Source organism: Dromiciops gliroides, chromosome 2 (genome assembly GCF_019393635.1).
Source record: "Dromiciops gliroides isolate mDroGli1 chromosome 2, mDroGli1.pri, whole genome shotgun sequence".
Lineage (NCBI taxonomy): Eukaryota > Metazoa > Chordata > Mammalia > Microbiotheria > Microbiotheriidae > Dromiciops > Dromiciops gliroides.
This window is the reverse complement of record NC_057862.1, coordinates 369,309,219-369,329,131: the sequence shown is the minus strand read 5'-3', so window position 1 is coordinate 369,329,131 and position 19,913 is coordinate 369,309,219. Positions and strand designations below refer to the sequence as shown.

The following is a 19,913-nucleotide window of genomic DNA, read 5'->3' as shown; positions in this document are numbered from 1 at the left end:
TGAAGGCAATAAAGAGTGTAAGCAGATTTACCCATGGTCACAAAGGCTACAATCCAGTACTGCTTCCTTTGTACCACTTTTCTAGGCTGAGGAGAAACACTAAACAATGATCTCTTTGCTGAATACACTAGCTAGATTTCATCTTTGAAAAAAAACAACAAACAAAAAACAGAACACCAAACTTGTTCTGGTTATCTTTTGTTTTTTACATTACTTTCATTTTCAAATACATCAGTCCCCAATCTCCCACCTAGTGAGCTATCCCTTATGACAAAGAATTTGAAAGACAGAAAAAAAGAGTTCAGCAAAATCAACCAAAATATATCAACCCAATTTGACAGCATATGCCCCATATATTAAGTCTTTGGCAAAAGACACGTTCTGGTCTCCCTTGCTGTTTCAGAGTATCAATGAAGCTGTGAAACTGATCTATCAGAACAGCTTCTAAACAAGGAGGAAGAGAAAAGGGGACACAGTTCTACAACACTGACACTCCCTCTCTTTCTTACCCTCTTAGCCATTTCAGAATAGGTGGAAATAAAAGGAATGCTTCTCAATAAACCAATGTTTTGGACTAGTTCTATATCCTTTGAAGTTTAATCTTCACAAAGGGTATAAAATATGAAGTATTTCTGGATATTTCAACTCAGCAGTGATCTTCAAAGTGTAGTAAAGAATTCACATTTTGCTAATGATCAAATGAGACAAGGCTCATGAAGTTCTTAGCACAGTGCCTGGCACAGAGTAGGGACTTAATAAATGCTTATTCCCTTCTCTTCTCTTCCCCAAGTATCATGGAATATAAATGATAGAGTCCAGAAAATGGATTCCTGTGGAGCACTAGGTTCTTGCAATGCATCAATTCACAAATGACAACATATTAATTGTACTGATCCCTGTTGTTTAATCATTTCAGTCACATCTGACTCTTTGTGGCCCCATTTGAGGTTTTCTTGGCAAAGATACTGCAGAGGTTTGCCATTTTCTTCTCCAGCTCATTTTACATATGAGGGAACTGAGGCAAACAGGTGATTTGTCCAGGGTCACACAGCTACTAAGTATCGAAGGCCAGATTTGAACTCAGGAAGATGAGTCTTCTTGAATCCAGGTCTGGCACTCTATCCACTGTACCACCTAATTGCCTAACTGATCCTTGCAACATTAAAAATCCTCTTCTATGAAGTTCACAGAAACACAAGAGTGGTCACATAAGGTCACTGAACACTGCAGATGAAAAATGCAGACTGCCCAGACTATGACTTGCAATCAAGCTGAGCAGTCCATTAATGAACTGAGCCCAGGACTGAGTAGGTGGAGATGTAGATAGACTGAATTTGGAAACTGTGTACTGCTTTCAATGATCCTAATAAACTCCTCAGTACAGTAACAGTACATCTCTGTAACACCAATATTTCCACAGTGGCACTATATATGGCTAACAAATCATGGAATACCATACTTTTAGAAGAATCAAAATTATAAACACTGTTCAGGGTAATGGTATAATAAAGCATGGTGGACATAACAGACAGGTTATGGGATAACATTCAGGTTATTAGTGTGGACATGTATGAGCACAAAAAGAGGTGGGCTGGTCAAACAACAATGAAATATGAGACAGGCAGCCTGAGTGGTACACAGATATTTCCAAGATATTAAAAGAAGTGGAGGCAGGCCTCTCAATGTTGGGTGGATCCACTAAAGAATCTCAGGAAAGACATGAATAAGAATACTTCAGTATGAGAAAGAGTGAAAAAGATCTGATTTACATTGGTGGAAGGGGTATTAATGAAATCTAATGAAATCACAGATCCATTTAATTGTCAAATAAGTCTCCCTGGTGATCCATGGAATGGGCCAAAATAAAATTCTAAGTCAAAACAGGTCTAAGAGAGAAAAAGATAGGACAGTTATGACTCTGAGGATCCTATGCTTGGTAGTAGTAAACCATTTTCAAACTGCTGCTACTGACATCTCTTCCAGCTTGGTTTAGGGCTAAGATAAGAAGGTTGCAAGCAGGCCCAAATATGGCAAAGCAGAAGGACAGTGCCAAAGAGGATTATTTCCAAAAAAACTGATCTTGTTCTTTTCTCCTCCGTAGTCCCCTAACCTTTTAAGGAAAGATCTTGACTCCAGATGTCTAAAAATTCTAAAATCAATAGAACTGTTTTGCTTTTGTTCTTCCCTTGGATCACTGCCTTGTTGAGGTGGAGGGGCTTGCACAGCTCAATGTAACTATGAGCTATGCCATGAAAGGCTACCCAAGACAATCAGGTCATAGTGGAGAGTTCAGACAAAAGGTGATCCAGTGGAGAAGGAAATGGTAAACCACTCCAGTATCTTTGTCAAAAAAACCCAACCCACAATGATAAAATAATAATAGATATGACATTGGAAGATGAAATCCTTGGGTTGGAAGGTATCCAACACATTACTGGGGAAGAGTGGAGGGAAAAGTACAAGCAGCTCCAGAAAAAAATGAAGCCATTGAGCTAAGGCCAAAAGGAAGCTCAGCTTTGGATTTGTCTGGTGACAAAAGGAAAGTCCCGTGCTATGCACAGGAAACTGGAGACTAAGACCTATGAACCAAGGCAAGCTGGATGTGGTCAAATAGGAGAGGGAAAGTTTTTTAAAAATACCAACATTTTGGGTGTCAGTGAATTTAAATGGATGGGAATGGGTAAATTTAATTTATAACATAAACTACTGTGGGCCTCTAGAAGAAATAGAATAGCTCTCAGAGTTAACAAAAGGGTGAGAAAAGCAGTACTGAGGTATAATCTTTTTTTTTTTGGTGAGGCAACTGGGGTTAAGTGACTTGCCCAGGGTCACAAAGCTAGTGTCAAGTGTCTGAGGCTGGATTTGAACTCAGTCCTCCTGAATCCAGGGCCAGTGCTCTATCCACTATGCCACTTAGCTGCCCCTCTGAGGTATAATCTTAAAAATCAAAGAATGATATCTGTTCGAATCCTAGGCAAACTGTTCAACCTCACAGTAACACAAGTCCTCTCCAACTACTGATGCCAAAGAGGCCAAATTGGCCCAATTCTATGAAGACCCACAAGACAGAAATAACACCACCACCACCCCCCAAAAGGAAGAAAAAGAACAAAGAACTGAAATGCTAAAGTAGGAAATCAAAACATAATTGGAATAACAGACAAGTTTGACCTTGAAGTACAAAATGAAGCAGGGCAGAGACTAATAAGAGTTTTGTCAAGATAACTTGCTGGTCATAGCAAACACTTTTTTCCAACAACTCAAAAGATACACCAGATGGTCAATATCAAAACTGGATTAAGTATATACTTGGCAACCAAAGGTAGAGACGGTCTATATAGTAATTCAAAACAAGACCTGGAACAGACTGTGGCTCAGATTATGAGCTTCTTTTATTGTAAAATGTAAACTCAAGTTGAAGAAAGACCATATAGGTAAATACCACCCCTTATGAATATGAAGTGGAGGTGATAAATATATTTAGAGATTAGATCTGATAGAGTACCTGAAGAACTATGGACAGAGGTTCATAATATTGTACAGGAGGAAGCAACAAAAAACATCCCAAAGAAAAGCAAGAAAGCAAAATGGCTGTCTGATGAGGCTTTACAAATAGCTGGGGAAAGAAGGAAAACGAAAGGTAAAGGAGAAGAGGAAAAAGATCTGAATGCAGAACTCCTGAAAACAGCAAGAAAGTTTTCTTAAATAAGCAATTCAAATGAATGGAAGAAAACAGGACAAGAGAACTCTTCAAGAAAATTATTTATGCATTTAAGTGAAGAATGAGGATGAAAGCAAAGAATGTAGAAGCTGGTTTGAAGCTTAACATTAAAATAAACTAAGATCCTGGCAACTGGTCCCATCACTTTCTGGCATATAGAAATGGAAGCAGTGGTAGATTTTATATTCTTCGGCTCAAAGATTACCACAGATGGTGACTACAGCCATGAAATTAAGGGACATTTGCTCCTTGGAAGGAAAGCTATGACAAATCTGGACAGCAGACTAAAAAGCAGAGACATCACCTTGATAACAAAGGTCTATATAGTCAATGCTATGGTTTTTCCAGTAGTAATGTACAGCTGTGAGAGTTGGACTATAAAGAAAGCTGATCACCACAGAAGCAATGCTTTTGAATTGTGGTGTCAGAGAAGATTTTGAGGACAAATGCCAAAGCTGAAGCTTACACTTGTTTTTGTTCTATTGTGTCAAATGACAAATATAAGGGTAATATATCCAGATGAACTTTTTTTTTGCAGGCAATGGGGGTTAAGTGACTTGCCCAGGGTCACACAGCTAGTAAGTGTCAAGTGTCTGAGGCCGGACCTGAACTCAGGTACTCCTGAATCCAGGGCCGGTGCCCCCACCACTGCGCCATCTAGCTGCCCCCCAGATGAACTTTTGACACCAAGAGGTGTCAAACACGTGTCCCTTGGGCCCCAAGTGGCCCATGATACTCCGAAGTACGGTCTGTATCAGATTAAAATGTATTTGGAAAATATTTAACAAAATAAAAATATAAGAAAAAACAGATAATGTCACATTTTAACAATAAATTGATATATGGCCTGCAAGGATCCTTATATATGGATTAGTGGCTCCTGTTTTTATTTAAATTTGAAAGAACCAAACTATCCATCTTGTATGGGCTGCCTGTAATAAGCTGTTGACACTTATGTAAAGAGGTTTTGTAAGGACAGAATTACTCTGGTACTTTTTTTTTTTTAATCTGGATTTCAATTTTCCCAGCAGTCTTTATTGTTCATTACTAGGGATACTTGAGAACTAGAAGTATTGGAGAAGTCAAGGAAATATATTTGAATGTATATACAAAAAGAACCATCTTAGCACTGCAAATGAAAACTGCAATTCATGTATGAACATATGCATGAAGGTAATTATAGAATGAGTCATCTCAGGGCCTCCATACATGGAATGAATCACATATACAGACAATAAAAACTCTAACAGCATGCAAGTTTTCCCATTTCACACTAGACCTTTTGAATGAAATCCTTCTATGACCGTAAGAAAAATGGCATTTGGAAACAATGCACGGCATGTGTGTCATAACTACTTATATCCCTAGTGTTTAACACAAGTGTTTAATATAAGATTACTTGCACATAAAAATGTCCCAAAATTACCTTTAATGCTTCTAATGACAAAAACCCAAAGTGTGAAAGAAAAAGGCGTGCTGTCTGGAATTCCTGGGCAGGAGGTGGGGGTTTACAGTCCGTAATTGGGTCAGGGAAACTTTTCTTTCGCCACTCCTCTTCACTTTGCTGCTCAATGGATAGTTCGTAAGTGATCTGCTGGGCCATGCCATTCCTCAATTTTTCATGTCTCTCTTCTAACTGAAATGCATCAAAGACATTATATTTGTATGGCATGACTTTAAAAGTAATGTGAAGTCTATATTCAATATAAAATTAAAATACTTATTATTTCTGTAATTAAAATGAAATTTTAAAATTCAAGCAGTAAATGAAATTCAATGCATAACATACTATTGAACAGGTATTCTAGGATACTGACATGCAAAAGAAATAAACGATAGTTAGGAACTAGTGTCTTACTTCCTCATTTACGATTTCATGCAAATCAGGAATGCTCAGATCTGCTTTTACAAAAGGAATTTTGTCCACCTCTTCAGGAAATGGTCGATGCTTCACTGTGTATTTAATTCCAACATCATTTTTAGGAATTGGGCGAGATTCTGGCACAAAAAGCTGTTAAAATGAAGCAAAGCAGTTTATATGGTCTAAGTATCCATTTATAATATGTAATGCAATATATAAGCTAAAGTCCTACCTTCTGCAAGAAGCTTTTCCCAATCCCCCTTAATTCTTTTTTTTGTTTGTTTTTTTGTGGGGCCATGGGGGTTAAGTGACTTGCCCAGGGTTACACAGCTAGTAAGTGTAAAGTGACTGAGGCCAAATTTGAACTCAGATACTCCTGAATCCAGGGCTGGTGTTTTATCCACTGCACCACCTAGCTGCCCTGATCCCCCTTAATTCTAATACTTTCCCTCTGATGATTATTTACACTTTATCTGTATATAGCCTGTTTGTACATAAGCATTTGCATGATGACCTTTCCATTAGACTGTGACTTTCTTTTGAGCAGGGATTGCTTAGCCCTTTCAGTCTTGTCCCCTACAAAACTCTTGAAGAGAAGGCTACAGAATAATAATAAAACATTTGGGAAAGGAGTGAAGTAATGTAAGCCTTTTATCCCTTAATTCATATCTTCCTTTTCCCATTATTTACTAGAAGTCTGAAGACATGGTCTTATGCTAGACCAGACACTGGGGGTAGGAATGATATTTATGACACTAGCAAACGGGGTATAAAACTAGAGAACAGGGACAGGGAAAGTTTGGGAGGCCAGATATTTTTGTCTCTCTCACTATTTTTTTGCTTGGGGAGGTTTTTTAAAAATGGCATACTAGGGTTTACATTATCTTATTTAAGTCTTGTAGCAAAACTGTGAAATGGGTAGTCCAAGTATTACTATTCCAATTTTACATATGAGCAAACGAAGGCTCAGAACTCAAGTGCGTGTGATAAATATATGCTCTTTATTTTCTAGGAGAAACCTGGGTTGGATTTGTTGCGTTCAACTGTCTAAAACATATTATTGTCAAGATGAAAAAGACTTTGGTTTTATAAGCCTTTTGTTCTGCTGGAGAATCCTGAAAAGTAGGTTTAACACTAGGGACAACTTTAGTGCTGAGCTGTGGAAAGTTTTTAATAAATAAATTTTGACACTACAGAATCAATGACTGACAAGAGTATATAGTATCCTATCCTAGAGGTACACATGTTTTAATAGAGGCCAAAGCCTTAATCCCAAATATGAAAATCTTGGCAACATGTTGTTGCCAAGTACCCTTTAAGTCACACCACACAGGCTGTCTTCTGTGGGTAAATCTGGACCTTTGGGGAAGTTTTCAGAGTATTAGAGGTAGGGGCAGCTAGGTGGCGCAGTGGATAAGGCACCAGCCTTGGATTCAGGAGGACCTGAGTTCAAACCCAACCTCAGACACTTACTAGCTGTGTGACCCTGGGCAAGTCACTTAACCCCCATTGCCCTGAAAAAAAAAAAAAAAAAAGAAAACCCCAGAGTATTAGAGGTAACTGGAATGGTATTAAGCAACAACAGATGCCTGATTCTCTGATGACACAATCCACATCTGAAATGTCATGTGCATTTCTAGAAGCTGTATTAACTCTAAGAAAACAAAGATATCATTTAGTGACTTGCTTTTTCAGCATTACACAATGATTTAGAGACTCAAAAGTGTTGCTACAAAATAGGGAAAATTATGAGACTGTTCATTGAATGTAATGTCACCAAGGGAATAGTTGTAGTGTGTCCCATGTGATGGAAAACAAATGTCTTATTGAAAAGGAACACAAAGTTCAAGGTGTTAAACTACTTTTTATATAAGTACTACTTGTATAGGTTTCTTCCAATTTAAAAAAAATTTAAATTAATAAAGTATTTTATTTTTTTCCCGTTACATGTAAAGATAGTTCTCAACTTTTGTTTATATAAGCTTTCCAATTTCAGATTTTTCTCCCTTGCTCCCCTCCCTCCCCGCTCCCTGCAACAGCAGGCAATCTAATATAGGTTTTATATCTATATCTATATATCTCTCTCTATATATATGTACACACACACACACACAATAACAATCATATTTCTGCATTAGTCATGTTATAAGAGAAAAATCAGAGCAATGACGAAAAACTTCAAAATATAAAAACAACAGCACCAAAAACAAAAGAAATAGTATGGTTCATTCAGCATCTATACTCCACAGTTATTTTTTTTTTCCCCTGGATTTGGAGATCCTCTTCCATCACGAGTTCCCTGGAATTCTTCTGTACCATTGCATTGGTGAGAAGAATATAGTCCATCACAGTAGATCAACACAATGCTGATGATACTGTGTACAATGTTCTTCTGGTTCTGCTCATCTCACTCATCATCAGCCCACGCAAGACCCTCCAGGTTTCTCTGAACTCCTCCTGCTCATCGCTTCTTACAGCACAATAGTATTCCATTACATTCATATACCACAACTTGTCCAGCCATTCCCCAATTGATGGGTATCCCCTCAACTTCCAATTCCTTGCCACCACATAAAGAACAGCTATAAATATTTTTGTACATGTGGGTCCCTTTCCCCTTTCCATGATCTCTTTGGGAAAAAGACCCAAAAGTGGTATTGCTGGGTCAAAGGGTATGCACAGCTTTATCGCCCTTTGGGCATAATTCCAAATTGCTCTCCAGAATGGTTGGATCAGTTCACAGCTCCACCAACAATGCATTAGTGTTCCAATTTTTCCACAGCTTCTCCAACATTTATTATTTTCCTTTTTTTGTCATTTTAGCCAATCTGATAGGTGTCAGGTGGTACCTCAGAGTTGTTTTAATTTGCATCTCTCTAATCAATAGTGATTTAGAGCATTTTTTCATATGGGAATAGATAGCTTTGGTTTCTTCATCAGAAAACTGCCTGTTCATATCCTTTGACCATTTCTCAATTGGGGAATGACTTGGATTCTTATACATTTGATTTAGTTCCCTATATATTTTAGAGATGAGGCCTTTATCAGAAGTACTGGCCATAAAAATTGTTTCCCAGCTTTCTGCCTCCCTTCTAATTTTGGACGCATTGCTTCTGTTTGTACAAAACCTTTTTAATTTAATGTAATCAAAATCATCCACTTTGCATTTTATAATATACTCTATCTCTTGTTTGGTCATAAACTGTTTTCCTTTCCAAAGATCTGATAGGTAGACTATTCCTTTCTCTCCTAATTTACCTATGGTATCACCTCTTATGTCTAAATCATGTATCCATTTTTTTTTTTTTTTTGCGGGGCAATGGGGGTTAAGTGACTTGCCCAGGCTCACACAGCTAGTAAGTGTCAAGTGTCTGAGGCCGGATTTGAACTCAGGTACTCCTGAATCCAGGGCTGGTGCTTTATCCACTGCGCCACCTAGCTGCCCCCATGTATCCATTTTGACCTTATTTTAGTATAAAGTGTGAGATGTTGGTCTATGCCTAATTTCTGCCATACTATCTTCTAGTTTTCCCAGCAGTTTTTGTCAAATACTGAGTTCCTATCCCAGAAGCTGGAGTCTGGGTTTATCAAACACTACATTACTAGTGTCATTTATTACTACGTTTCCTGTGCCTAGCCTATTCCATTGATCTACCACTCTATGGTTTCTTCCAATTCTAATGAAGTCATAAAATCACAGGATCTTAGAAATTATCTAATGCAACTCCTTCATTTAGAGGCAGCTAGTGATGCAACAGATAAAAGTGCTAGGCTTGGAAGCAGGAAGATCTGAGTTCAAATTTGACCTCAGATACTTTATGGGCAAGTCACTTAACCTCTCTCTGCAACTGTAAAATGCAGATAATGACAGCACCTATTTTGCATGATTGTTGTAAGCATCAAATGAGATAATATTTGTAAAGCATTTAACATACCCTGGAACATAGTAGGAGCTTAATAAATGCTTATTTCCCTTTCCCTTAACTTTAAATACAAAGAAAAAAAAAAGAGAGGGAAAGTGATGTGCCCAAGATCAGACAGCTGGTAAACAGCACAGCCAGGATTTGAACCCAGGTCCACTGATTCCAAATTCAGTGTTCTTTCCACTGGCCCACACTATCTCCTCAACATTGCATACATAACATTTACATATACAGCCTGTTATCAAATACAAAAATGTAATAAAGTAACTTCATATAAACTGCAAAAAAAAATTTTTTGTATAGTTTATTCCATAAAACTTCAAAAAAACCCCAACCCAACCAAACCAGGGATCTAAACTCTTTTTTTAAATTTGGTGATTTTGCTTTTATAGTTATGTTACGTAATCTGTAAATAAAAATGTACCAATTCTCCTCTCCCTGTTATTTCCCTCTAAGTTTTGACAGATACCTTCTGATTTGCTTTTGCCCCTCTTGGTAAAAGGGAAAGCTGCTGGGCCCAAGCAAGTCTTCCAGACATTCCACGGACCAAAACAGTGACAGATGGGAAAAAATCATCTGTAAGAAGTTTAGAAAGGACAATGTTGAACTCAGAGATAATTTTGTTAAATTAAAATCTTTATAAGCTATAGAAATAAACCAAATATGAAGTGATAACTGTATCTTCCTGCAATTTATGATTCTTATAATCAGTCATGCCAAAGTAAGTATTTACCAACTACCGGTATCACCCAATTTTCCTGTCACTTCAAGGAAAAAATATTAATTCACCTCTGATCCACAGCTAAGTTGTGTTACCTCCATTCAGTACACACTGAATCCTTCTCTTGCATGGCTGTCCAGAGTCTTGTGACCCTCGTATACTTTGGATTTGTCCTTTTTTTTTTGTTTTTAAAGTGAGGCAGTTGGGGTTAAGTGACTTTCCCAGGGTCACACAGCTGGTAAGTGTTAAGTGTCTGAGGTCGGATTTGAACCCAGGTACTCCTGACTCCAGGGCCGGTGCTCTAACCACTGCGCCACCTAGCTGCCCCTCATGGATTTGTCCTTTTTACCATCTATCTCCCATCAAAACCTCTTCTTAGCAAAGGACCAGTTAAGTTTTTAATAAATGAACTGATACCAAAGCATTTATAATGTTTGAGTAATTTAATTCATAATGACTGATAATGGTTAAACATGCTCTCCTAGCCTGTAGATTCATCATAATTTACACTGTGCTCGATGGCATTACTTATCTAATCTTTCCTCACTGATCTCTTGATATCCCAATAGGCTCTTGTCATCAACAAAGAGAAGGAAGATAGAAGTTTTGAGATATTTTATGCCAAGAAGAGAGGGATTTGGAGTATTGTTCAAATCATGTGACTAAACAAATTTCTGAGGGAGCTGGCTCAGAAATTAATAAAATGGAGGAAGTGCATGATGGCTAGTTTATGAAATTTTAATTTATTAAAGATCAAGCTCTTATTCCTCAGGAGAAAATCAAGGGAAATCAGTTTTAAGGGAAAGAAAGGACATGATCTGGCAGATCAGTTACAGACTTGTACATTCTTTATGTCCTCTCAGTATTCCTCAGTATACAATTTCCGGAGAGATTGCCAGCAGGTCCTACCTTTGTAAATCTTTATTTAAAGGGATCCAGAATGAATCATCTGCTTACTAGTGGAATGATGCCTCTACCCTCTATCTTCTCTCCTTAGTAGCGTCACTTCAGTGTTTTCTGCTGTACCATAATACTTCAACCATTCTATTTGGTAAGTTGCTAGTAATATCTCTCAACAAACTTGCCCAAAGTCCACATTCTTCTGACCAGCACCTCTTTTTTCTACCAGGCCTCTTCCGTAATATCTTGAGGACCTATGTTCACATTTTCCCAAACAATTCTTCCAAAGGAAAAAGACCTTAAAAATCTCCATTAAAGAAGCCTTAACAATTCAGTATAAAAACCACTTACTCTGCTCATTCCCTAGGGGTTGCTCCAGCATTGCAAGGATGACACTATTATCTAGGACAAAGTATCGAAAACTGTGTCTGTTTACAGTAGGCAGCCTGGAGCATTTAATCAAAGTAGTTTCATTCACTAGGCTACAAGAGGAGGCAGGACCACTGGGTGAAGGGAATGCACCAAGTAACTGCATGATGCTGCAGGGAACAAAAGAAAGTTCAGTAAACAATTCAAAAAGGAATGTACCTTTAACCTACTTTAGTTATTACTGTTACCATCTCCATGTAGTCATTCTTAGATTCCACTTTAATTAGTACCTTAATACTGTTTACCCTGAACTTCTGCAGTACTTGTTAGCATGTTTCATGACTTCCATACTATACCCTGAATTAGTTATTTGTATATGCATCTTATTCTCTATTAGGCTGTAAATAACTTCAGGGAAGGGACAATGTTTTACTTTGTATTTCTTTTCTTTTTCTTTTTTTTTGTGGGGCAAAGAGGGTTAAGTGATTTGCCCAGGATCACACAGCTAGTGTTAAGTGTCTGAGGCAGTATTTGAACTCAGGTCCTCCTGAATCTGGGGTGGGTGCTTTATCCACTGAGCCACCTAGCTGCCCCTACTTTGTATTTCTTATAGCACCTAGCATAGTTACTTGTGCATATTATCATTTCAGTTACTGTTAAAATAGAATTGTCTATGCCACATAATTTGGCACTTGATTATATATTGTTTTTACATTATTCTGAGTTTACTTTGTGTAACTATTCTTACCCTAGAGACTAAATTCCTGGAGAGCAGAAACTAAATGAGTTTCCTTGTTACCCCACTCAGCAAACAGTACTAGTAGCACTGAGGCACAAAAATCAAAACAACAAAAACCTTGATGACTGATTTAAACTTGCAGGTTCAAATTTAAGAGAAGCAAAGAGTAGGAAGAACACTGGACTAGAGTGATATCAGGAGACCGGAGTTTCTGTCCCCATTCTACCACTAATTTAGCAAATTACCAAACTTTTCTTGGCCTCAGTTTCCTCATCTTGCCTACTACATCTAAATATTTAAGATTCTAATAAATTTTCCTTCATTATTAGATTCCCAATATTAATTCAATTACAACATTTATTCAGTTTGAAGACTTATTTTTGCTGAGCTTTCACCCAAATTTAACTAGCTCCTTTTATATACTATAAAAATCAGTTTTAAGGAGATTGATCTTATGTTACCCATCAAAGAAATGGAAAAGCAATGTAGCTGTCAGGCTCTGAATTTTTCATTTCTTAGTTCAATGGCAAATGATATATGCCTTGCAAGGTAGAATAAACTATATATCTTGCTCATTTTCAAGTTGGAAAATACCAAAGCATGCAACAGTAAACTAAGTCATGTTTCATAACCAGTGAGAGGATGAGAGAACAACCATCAAACTACTGGGTCATAATCCCCAACTAATAGCTTCCATACCATGTAAGGGTAGCTTCAGCTGCATCCTTTACCCTCATAGATGCAGGGTTTGGCTCCTTATCTCCTTTGTACTTGACCTCTTGTTCACTACTCCGGGACTTGCTTCCTGAGATACCCAATTCCACAATCTCTAGTACCTCTTTTAAGCAATCCTAAAGGTGAAGAAAAGATGACTTGTTAAATTCTTTATGAGAAACTAAATGTGAGTGTTCATTTTTCTTAGTCAGGGAATGGATGATTACTAAAAAGAAATTCAATTCAATTACGATGTTTTGTGACTATGTACAGTTTATGGTGAGGGTAGAAAATGAGTAAAGCCAGAAAATATTTTCCAGAGGTATATTTGTATAAAATTATCTTAAAATACTGTGATTGTTATACAGACCTGTTCTAACATTTCTTAACCATGAAGTTGTATGGGGCATACAAAAATTCTTCTAGTAATGGGAGTTAGAATCATGATAAGGTACTGAAAAAGAAGCTTAAATTATTACTTATATTTATAAGCCATTTCTTGCATCTTTGCTTTGGAGAGTGTATGGAAAATGCATGCAAGCCATTTTCTATTTATAAAATGTTTTTAAAATCTTAATCAGAAAGAATTCCAGAAGTTCTACTAGTAAGCCAACCTGTCTTTCTCTTTTGACACTGAATGCTAATAATAGGATGATTGCTCTCTACAGGGCACTAGATTAGTTCTTCTTCCCTTAAAAAAATGAGAAGGAACCACACCAACATACCAAAATGTTCAGATGCTAGCTTAATGTTTCTCCATCCATTTGTCACTGATTTCACAACCTCGTTGGCAATTCACCTACTGAATTAACTGATTTGTCACTGGCATAGAATATTGGTTAATATAACATGAGTTTTCTATCTTTCTGAAAATAAACTTTAGGTCTTTTCATAAACTGAGTGCAAAATTAACCAGGGTCTCATATGTCAACTTATTAATATAGCCTCATTAATTAATATATTTCTTTGTCCCAACTAATTTTACAGGCTACACTGTACTTGGCAAGATGTATCAAGCAGCATTAGGGTTACATTGATAGTCAATAAATATTTGAGTATAGCAATTTTTAAAATAGAGAAAGTCATGTTTTAATTAAGGAATTTATTCTGCTTAACATGCACCCAAACCTAGTATTCTCACCTTTTCATCAAGCATGTCAGGATGTTCTGTCAGCCAAATGCAAAGACACTGAAAAGCTGCAACAATCATGGAGTGAAGATCTCTGGAGTGAAGTGGGGCTGGCCGACTACACTGGTATACAATATAACTACACACTGAACTAATGGCTCTTTTTCGGTCTGCTGAGTCAACTGTCACCTTCACCTAAGGATATTTAGGTTAGAAAGGTAATAATTAGTTAGTATCAGTTTCCTATCTATGACAAGCAGCTTGTATTCAGTATCAATTAAATATGTAAGGCACCTTGTGCCTTACCTTACAAAAATATCTTGTTTTTCTCTATAAGATGGAGAAAAGTCTAATATATCACTATAAAATATACATAAAAAGTGGTGGAAATACACTTCATGAATGTGAGGCTATAAAAAACATCTTTGAGAATTGAATTTTTGAACTGAATTCAGAATCAGAATTTTTCAGGTCCCTAAAAATGTCATCTCCTTTTATCTAAATATGAGAAGGAGCAGCCACGTCTTTATTTTAAGACACTTCTTTGTGGACTCTTGAGATCTGTGGACACAGTTTAAAGCCCCCTATTAGGGATGTGTCCCTGTGTTAAGTCTCACTGCACAGCCACCCTATTGCCTAAAGCAGAGATGTCAAACTGGAGATATTAATTAGCCATATTAAAATATACAGTAATTGGGAAATGTTGAACAAAATAAAAAATACAACACAACATAGATAATGTTAATATAAAGTTTTCTAAGTCAATATGCAGCTGTAGGATGTTTCTATTTGAGTTTGACATCACCGTTGTAGAGAACAAAATTCCTTAGCCTGGGAAATTCCAAAGCTCTGGGAATTCTGGCTTGAGCCAACCTTTCCAGATTTCTCTCATTTCTCCTCTTCTCATGCTGTTTGCCCCAGCCAAACTAGTTTAGAATGTACTCTTCCATCTCTGCTTACTGAACTTTTTCTCTTCTTTCAAGGCCCAGCTCAAGTGCTATACCTTCTCCATGATGCCTTTCCTGATTGCCTTAGCTAGAAATAATTCTTCCCTCCTTGTGTCTCTCATTCTAATATGTCCTTTGCTATGTAAATCATATTCTAACTTGTAATACAAGTCTGATGTGTTGTGGTATGGTAGTGACACTATACTTTCAAATGCTATACCAGTAGAAAGTAAACTGGCAGGGCCACAATTTGGAAAAGTTTAGCATAAAGGACTATTGTCAGGGCTAATGTTTGCTGTCCGGGGCACACCTACCTAAATTTGGAGAAGAGTATCATCAAATCTGCTGAAAGCTGATAAATTTCATGGTCATAGAAGACTGGAAGACTATTTAGTAACTTATAGAGTGGCTACCATCCATTGGGCAGCTAGGTGGCATAGTCAATAGACTGCCTGGCCTAGAGTTAGGAAAACTCATTTTCCTGAGTTAAATCTGGCCTCAGACACTTATTAGCTGTGTGATCCTGGACAAGTAATTTAACACTGTTTGCTTCAGTTTCCTCATCTGTAAAATGAGCTGGAGAAGGAAATGGCAAACCACTCCAGTATCTTTGCCAAGTAAACTCCAAATGCAGTCATGAGGAGTCTGAAAAAGCCCAACAGAGCAGCTAGATAGCATGGTGGATACAACGCCAGCCGGGGAGTTAGAAGATGTGAGTTCAAATCTGGACACAGACACTTACTAGCTATGAGAGACCCTTGTCAACTAATTTAACCCTGTTTGCTTTAGTTCCTCATTTGTAAAATGAGCCAGAGAAGGAAATGGCAAACCATTCTTGTATCTTTGCTAAGAAAACCCCCAATAGGGTCATGAAGAGTCAGACAAAACTGAAATGACATAATAACAAATACCATCTGAAATGATGGAATATCTACACTGATCAAATTATGTATTCTTGAAGATTTTCAATGTCAGGTTTTTGAATATTTCATATTTCTTGGATTATTAGGTCATTAAAAACAAAGGTCATGTCATTTTTCATCTTGCTATTCTCAAATTCAACCAGAAGTACCTTACATATAACTAAGTATATAAAAGGCATTAGTTGAATTAAATTTGATGAGTGTTTTCTATACATGTATATATACAAATATAAAGATATACAAATATATGGACATCATCTTATTCTTTTCATCAATCCTAAGGTAAGAAATATATCCTAGGTTCCCTTTACAGAACTCTGTTTTAAGGCTCATTTTTATTCACTTTTAGTTATAGTCTATGTAAAAATACAGTCAGCTCTTGATTATCCATATTAATGTATAACAGATAAACAGCTAAAATGTAACTCTGCTAAGCTAAAACTACATATAGTCGTTCCTCACCTTTGCCAGTCCAGAAAGAAGCTCTAATGCAGCCAATGATATGCTCATGTCTTGACGCCACTGAGAATTGAGTCTTTGGGTTACAAGGTGAATGCTGCGAATCAGGAGTCCAGCGGCTGTATCTGTATTAAGAGCTAGGATATAACCCCAATGCCACATACCACAGGGAGGGAAAACAACTAAGCATTAGTAACAATAAGCAAAGCATTCCCTTAGGCACAAACCAAAGCAGCCACAATAAGCACCTGGACAATGAATTTAGCGATTTACACGTAGGCTGATTAATCAGCACACCACACTAATATGTTATTTATTTGAATCTGAGCAGCTTCTAACATCAAAGCAGAATTCTATCAAGTTGATCTAAGTGGAATTTTGATATTTAAATATTCTTTAGAAAACCTTTGAACTTTAAAATATTGTTAGCTAACAGGTCTTAGTTCCATTTTTAAAAAGCATAATGAAAATTGTTGTAGGCTTCCCAAGAAAATTTTTGTGTGATCCTTTGCGTATTGACCTATGGAGCCTAAGTTTTTAGTGTATCCACATATGGTGGAAATCACCCTTGGCAGCTATTATAACCCATCACCTTTAAGGTTTAACCCTTACAGAAAATATTACATGCAATACACTTAGCTAATTTAAAAAATTTTACTATCTAGAACTCTATTCTTGAATGTAAGAAAATTAACATTCCCAGCCCCCTGTGTTTTATTTGATTGCCAATTATAAAAGTAAAAGAAAGCACTATTTTAATAATGCAAAATTAGGAGAATATGAAACTGAATTCATAAATGAAACTTGTGGGACATTATACCTGTCAATCCTATTGGGAAGAGGGCAGTGACAACAGAAAAAGGAATGGTCATTAAAGAGAGACATATATGCAGCACACTAACACAAATCTGGATTTCTTAGCGAAACTTTTTGCAACATTACAAGCAGAACTTACTAACAGTTCATCAAAATGCTGAAACAGACTAGTCACTTCACACATGCCTATTGGGACACATACAGTAAAAAAAAAAAACTGCTTCAATATCAAAATCATGTTTATATTCTCTTAAACATTACCTTAATGATCGCTAGGGTACCCAGAACCCATATATATAATGAATAGTGTAAGAATTACTTTAAACAACACATATTAGTGAATTCAATGATTAATCAACTGTGTATTTGAATAACACATAAGAGATTTTAGATATAATATACCCAAGGTTAGTTGACTGGAAAATGAGTTTGGGTCAGAAACACATTTAGTTTAACTCAAAATAAATAGATGCTAAACTCACACATAAGTAAATAATTCAACCTTGGATTAATGTCTACTTTTGTAACTACAATGTCTCTCTACATAAAATACCTAAAGGCACATAAAATTACAAACCCCATCAAGAACAATACTCTATAGTCAACGTATTCAATAAAATGCTTTATTGAGCAGGTGACTGGCAAGTGTCATTTTATATTCATGAAGGAAATAATTTCCTAACCTTATATTGCAGTACACAAGTGGTTTTAAACATAAGGGTGTTGTCAGAATGGTAGAATAAAAAAAATGTATATGAATGTGAAATGAATATAAAACACAGGCTGAATTAAAAAGATTTAGTCTTTTTATCTCAGATTAACATCTAGAGAATCCCAGTTACATTCAAATATGTAAAAATTAGTCAAAAATTACTAAATACAATTTCCAAAACCAATGTTATTCTTAGAATGCTTTAAAATTTCAAAGGAACATATAACTTACCATAATCTCTTAGAAGAGCCTGGGCAGGTCTTTCACTGTCTGGGGTTGTAGGTTCTGTGCTTCCTCCACTTGCTGAACTAATGCCACTATTAGTACGACTATGACTTTTCAGGTTTTCTTCACCATTCTAGCAAAATTGAAGATGATTTAAATATAGAAATATCAAAACCATTGATATTTAGGGGTAATAAAATGCAAAATATAGACAAACAGTATCAGACAGATATAACCTAAATAATTAGACTATTTTTACTAAGTTGACAGGAACAAAAAGCTGCCTACTGATATAGTGGACTTCATTTGCCTTATTTATTGAGTCACATATTGGGTGAAAGGAATGGAGGGGGAAGAAAGCAGGGCAGGGTTGGCCCAATATCTAGTTCAAGCCCTTTCTTGTTTTTACTGAGGTGGTGCTATGGAAATTATACCAGATGTACAGCTAGAGATCCTGGGTTTCAAATGCTGGCTCTGCCACTGATTAGCTGGTATGATATAGGTGAGTCACAACTTCTCTGCACCTTAAACAGTACAATGATTCAGTCTGAGGCAAAGGCTTTATATTATCACTACCAGTCTCCCCAACAAAGTCCCTAACTAACAAATGAACAAAGATGTATCACTTATGATAAACAGCAGAACACCAGTGTCTTCATAATCAAGATCACCTCTCAGACTGGTGGTAGTGAAGGGATATATTAAGAATAATATTTATAGGGGCAGCTAGGTGGCAGTGGATAAAGCACCAGTCCTGGATTCAGGAGGACCTGAGTTCAAATCCGACTTCAGACACTTGCCACTTATTAGCTGTGTGACCCTGGGCAAGTCACTTAACCCTCATTGCCCTGCGCAAAAAAAAAAAAAAAGAATAATATTTATAAAGAATTTATAGTAATTAGTTCAGTAAAACAATGTCATGGTGAACCATTAATTAGGCCATAAAAACAGCCTCCTTGTGAGGCATCAGATTTTATAATGGCCTATTTGAAAACAAAACAAAGTAAAAAAGCAAGCCTCTACTTAACCAATGAAAAGGAAGTTCTCAAAGGTCTACATGTGTCTTAAAAATCATATTTTATGAAGTAAGTTAAATTCTTTGACAAAATACCAGGCACGAGGGTATTAATGCTTCTTACCATTTCCATCTGACAGCCAATGGCTTCTAAAAGTGCTGAATCTTGAACAATATTTAACATTGCACCTATAACAAAGTAAAAAAGTATTTTATAGAGGATAGATGGAAAGATTGTTTTAATATTAAAATGGATAAAGTGTTACTTAGGAAAAACGAGCAGGATCTGTTATAGACATGGATTTTGTTTTTGCTGGGGATTAAGAAGACCATTTCTTACAAACTGACTAAGAATTTGACTGACTTATCAGAAAGACAAGGAAAAGCATATAATCAAAGAGCAAGAATAGTTCATATATTTTCTACCTCACTGAAAATAAAGGGAATTTCATGGTTCAAATTTTATTTTATGTTAAGATTAAGAAAACAAATATCAGGCTCAGAAATATTAGGGCACTATATGATTTTTAAGGTCAAATGCAATGAAGTTATTTTTTAAAGAAAACTTAGCATCTCTTATACATTTCAAGAATGCAGCAAAAACTGGGGACAGAATACCACCACAAGCCCAATACTCAAAGAAGTAACTTACGTTACTCTATCTTATTTCTTCATATATATCTGAAGCTCAGGGTTTGGGACATAGGTCTTCCCCAATCTTAATATGGATTTCAAGTGC

General features: G+C 36.5%; 1 protein-coding gene across 7 annotated transcripts in view; it reads right to left on the bottom strand.

Moving 5' to 3' along the window:
• The window catches only part of RALGAPB (Ral GTPase activating protein non-catalytic subunit beta), an 89,658-nt gene that overhangs the window by 21,750 nt on the left and 47,995 nt on the right, over window positions 1-19,913 (bottom strand). For 2 of the 7 annotated variants that reach the window (XM_043983319.1, XM_043983324.1), the window contains 10 exons: window positions 19,299-19,363; window positions 18,166-18,292; window positions 17,227-17,235; window positions 16,410-16,543; window positions 14,090-14,272; window positions 12,934-13,085; window positions 11,478-11,665; window positions 9,975-10,081; window positions 5,580-5,732; window positions 5,148-5,357 (listed from right to left, as the gene is read on the bottom strand). In XM_043983319.1, the coding sequence (XP_043839254.1) occupies window positions 5,148-5,357; window positions 5,580-5,732; window positions 9,975-10,081; window positions 11,478-11,665; window positions 12,934-13,085; window positions 14,090-14,272; window positions 16,410-16,543; window positions 17,227-17,235; window positions 18,166-18,292; window positions 19,299-19,363 (1,328 nt within the window). The remainder of the gene's footprint in view (window positions 1-5,147; window positions 5,358-5,579; window positions 5,733-9,974; window positions 10,082-11,477; window positions 11,666-12,933; window positions 13,086-14,089; window positions 14,273-16,409; window positions 16,544-17,226; window positions 17,236-18,165; window positions 18,293-19,298; window positions 19,364-19,913) is intronic. The other 5 variants (XM_043983320.1, XM_043983325.1, XM_043983322.1 and 2 more) reach the window with 3 other exon arrangements.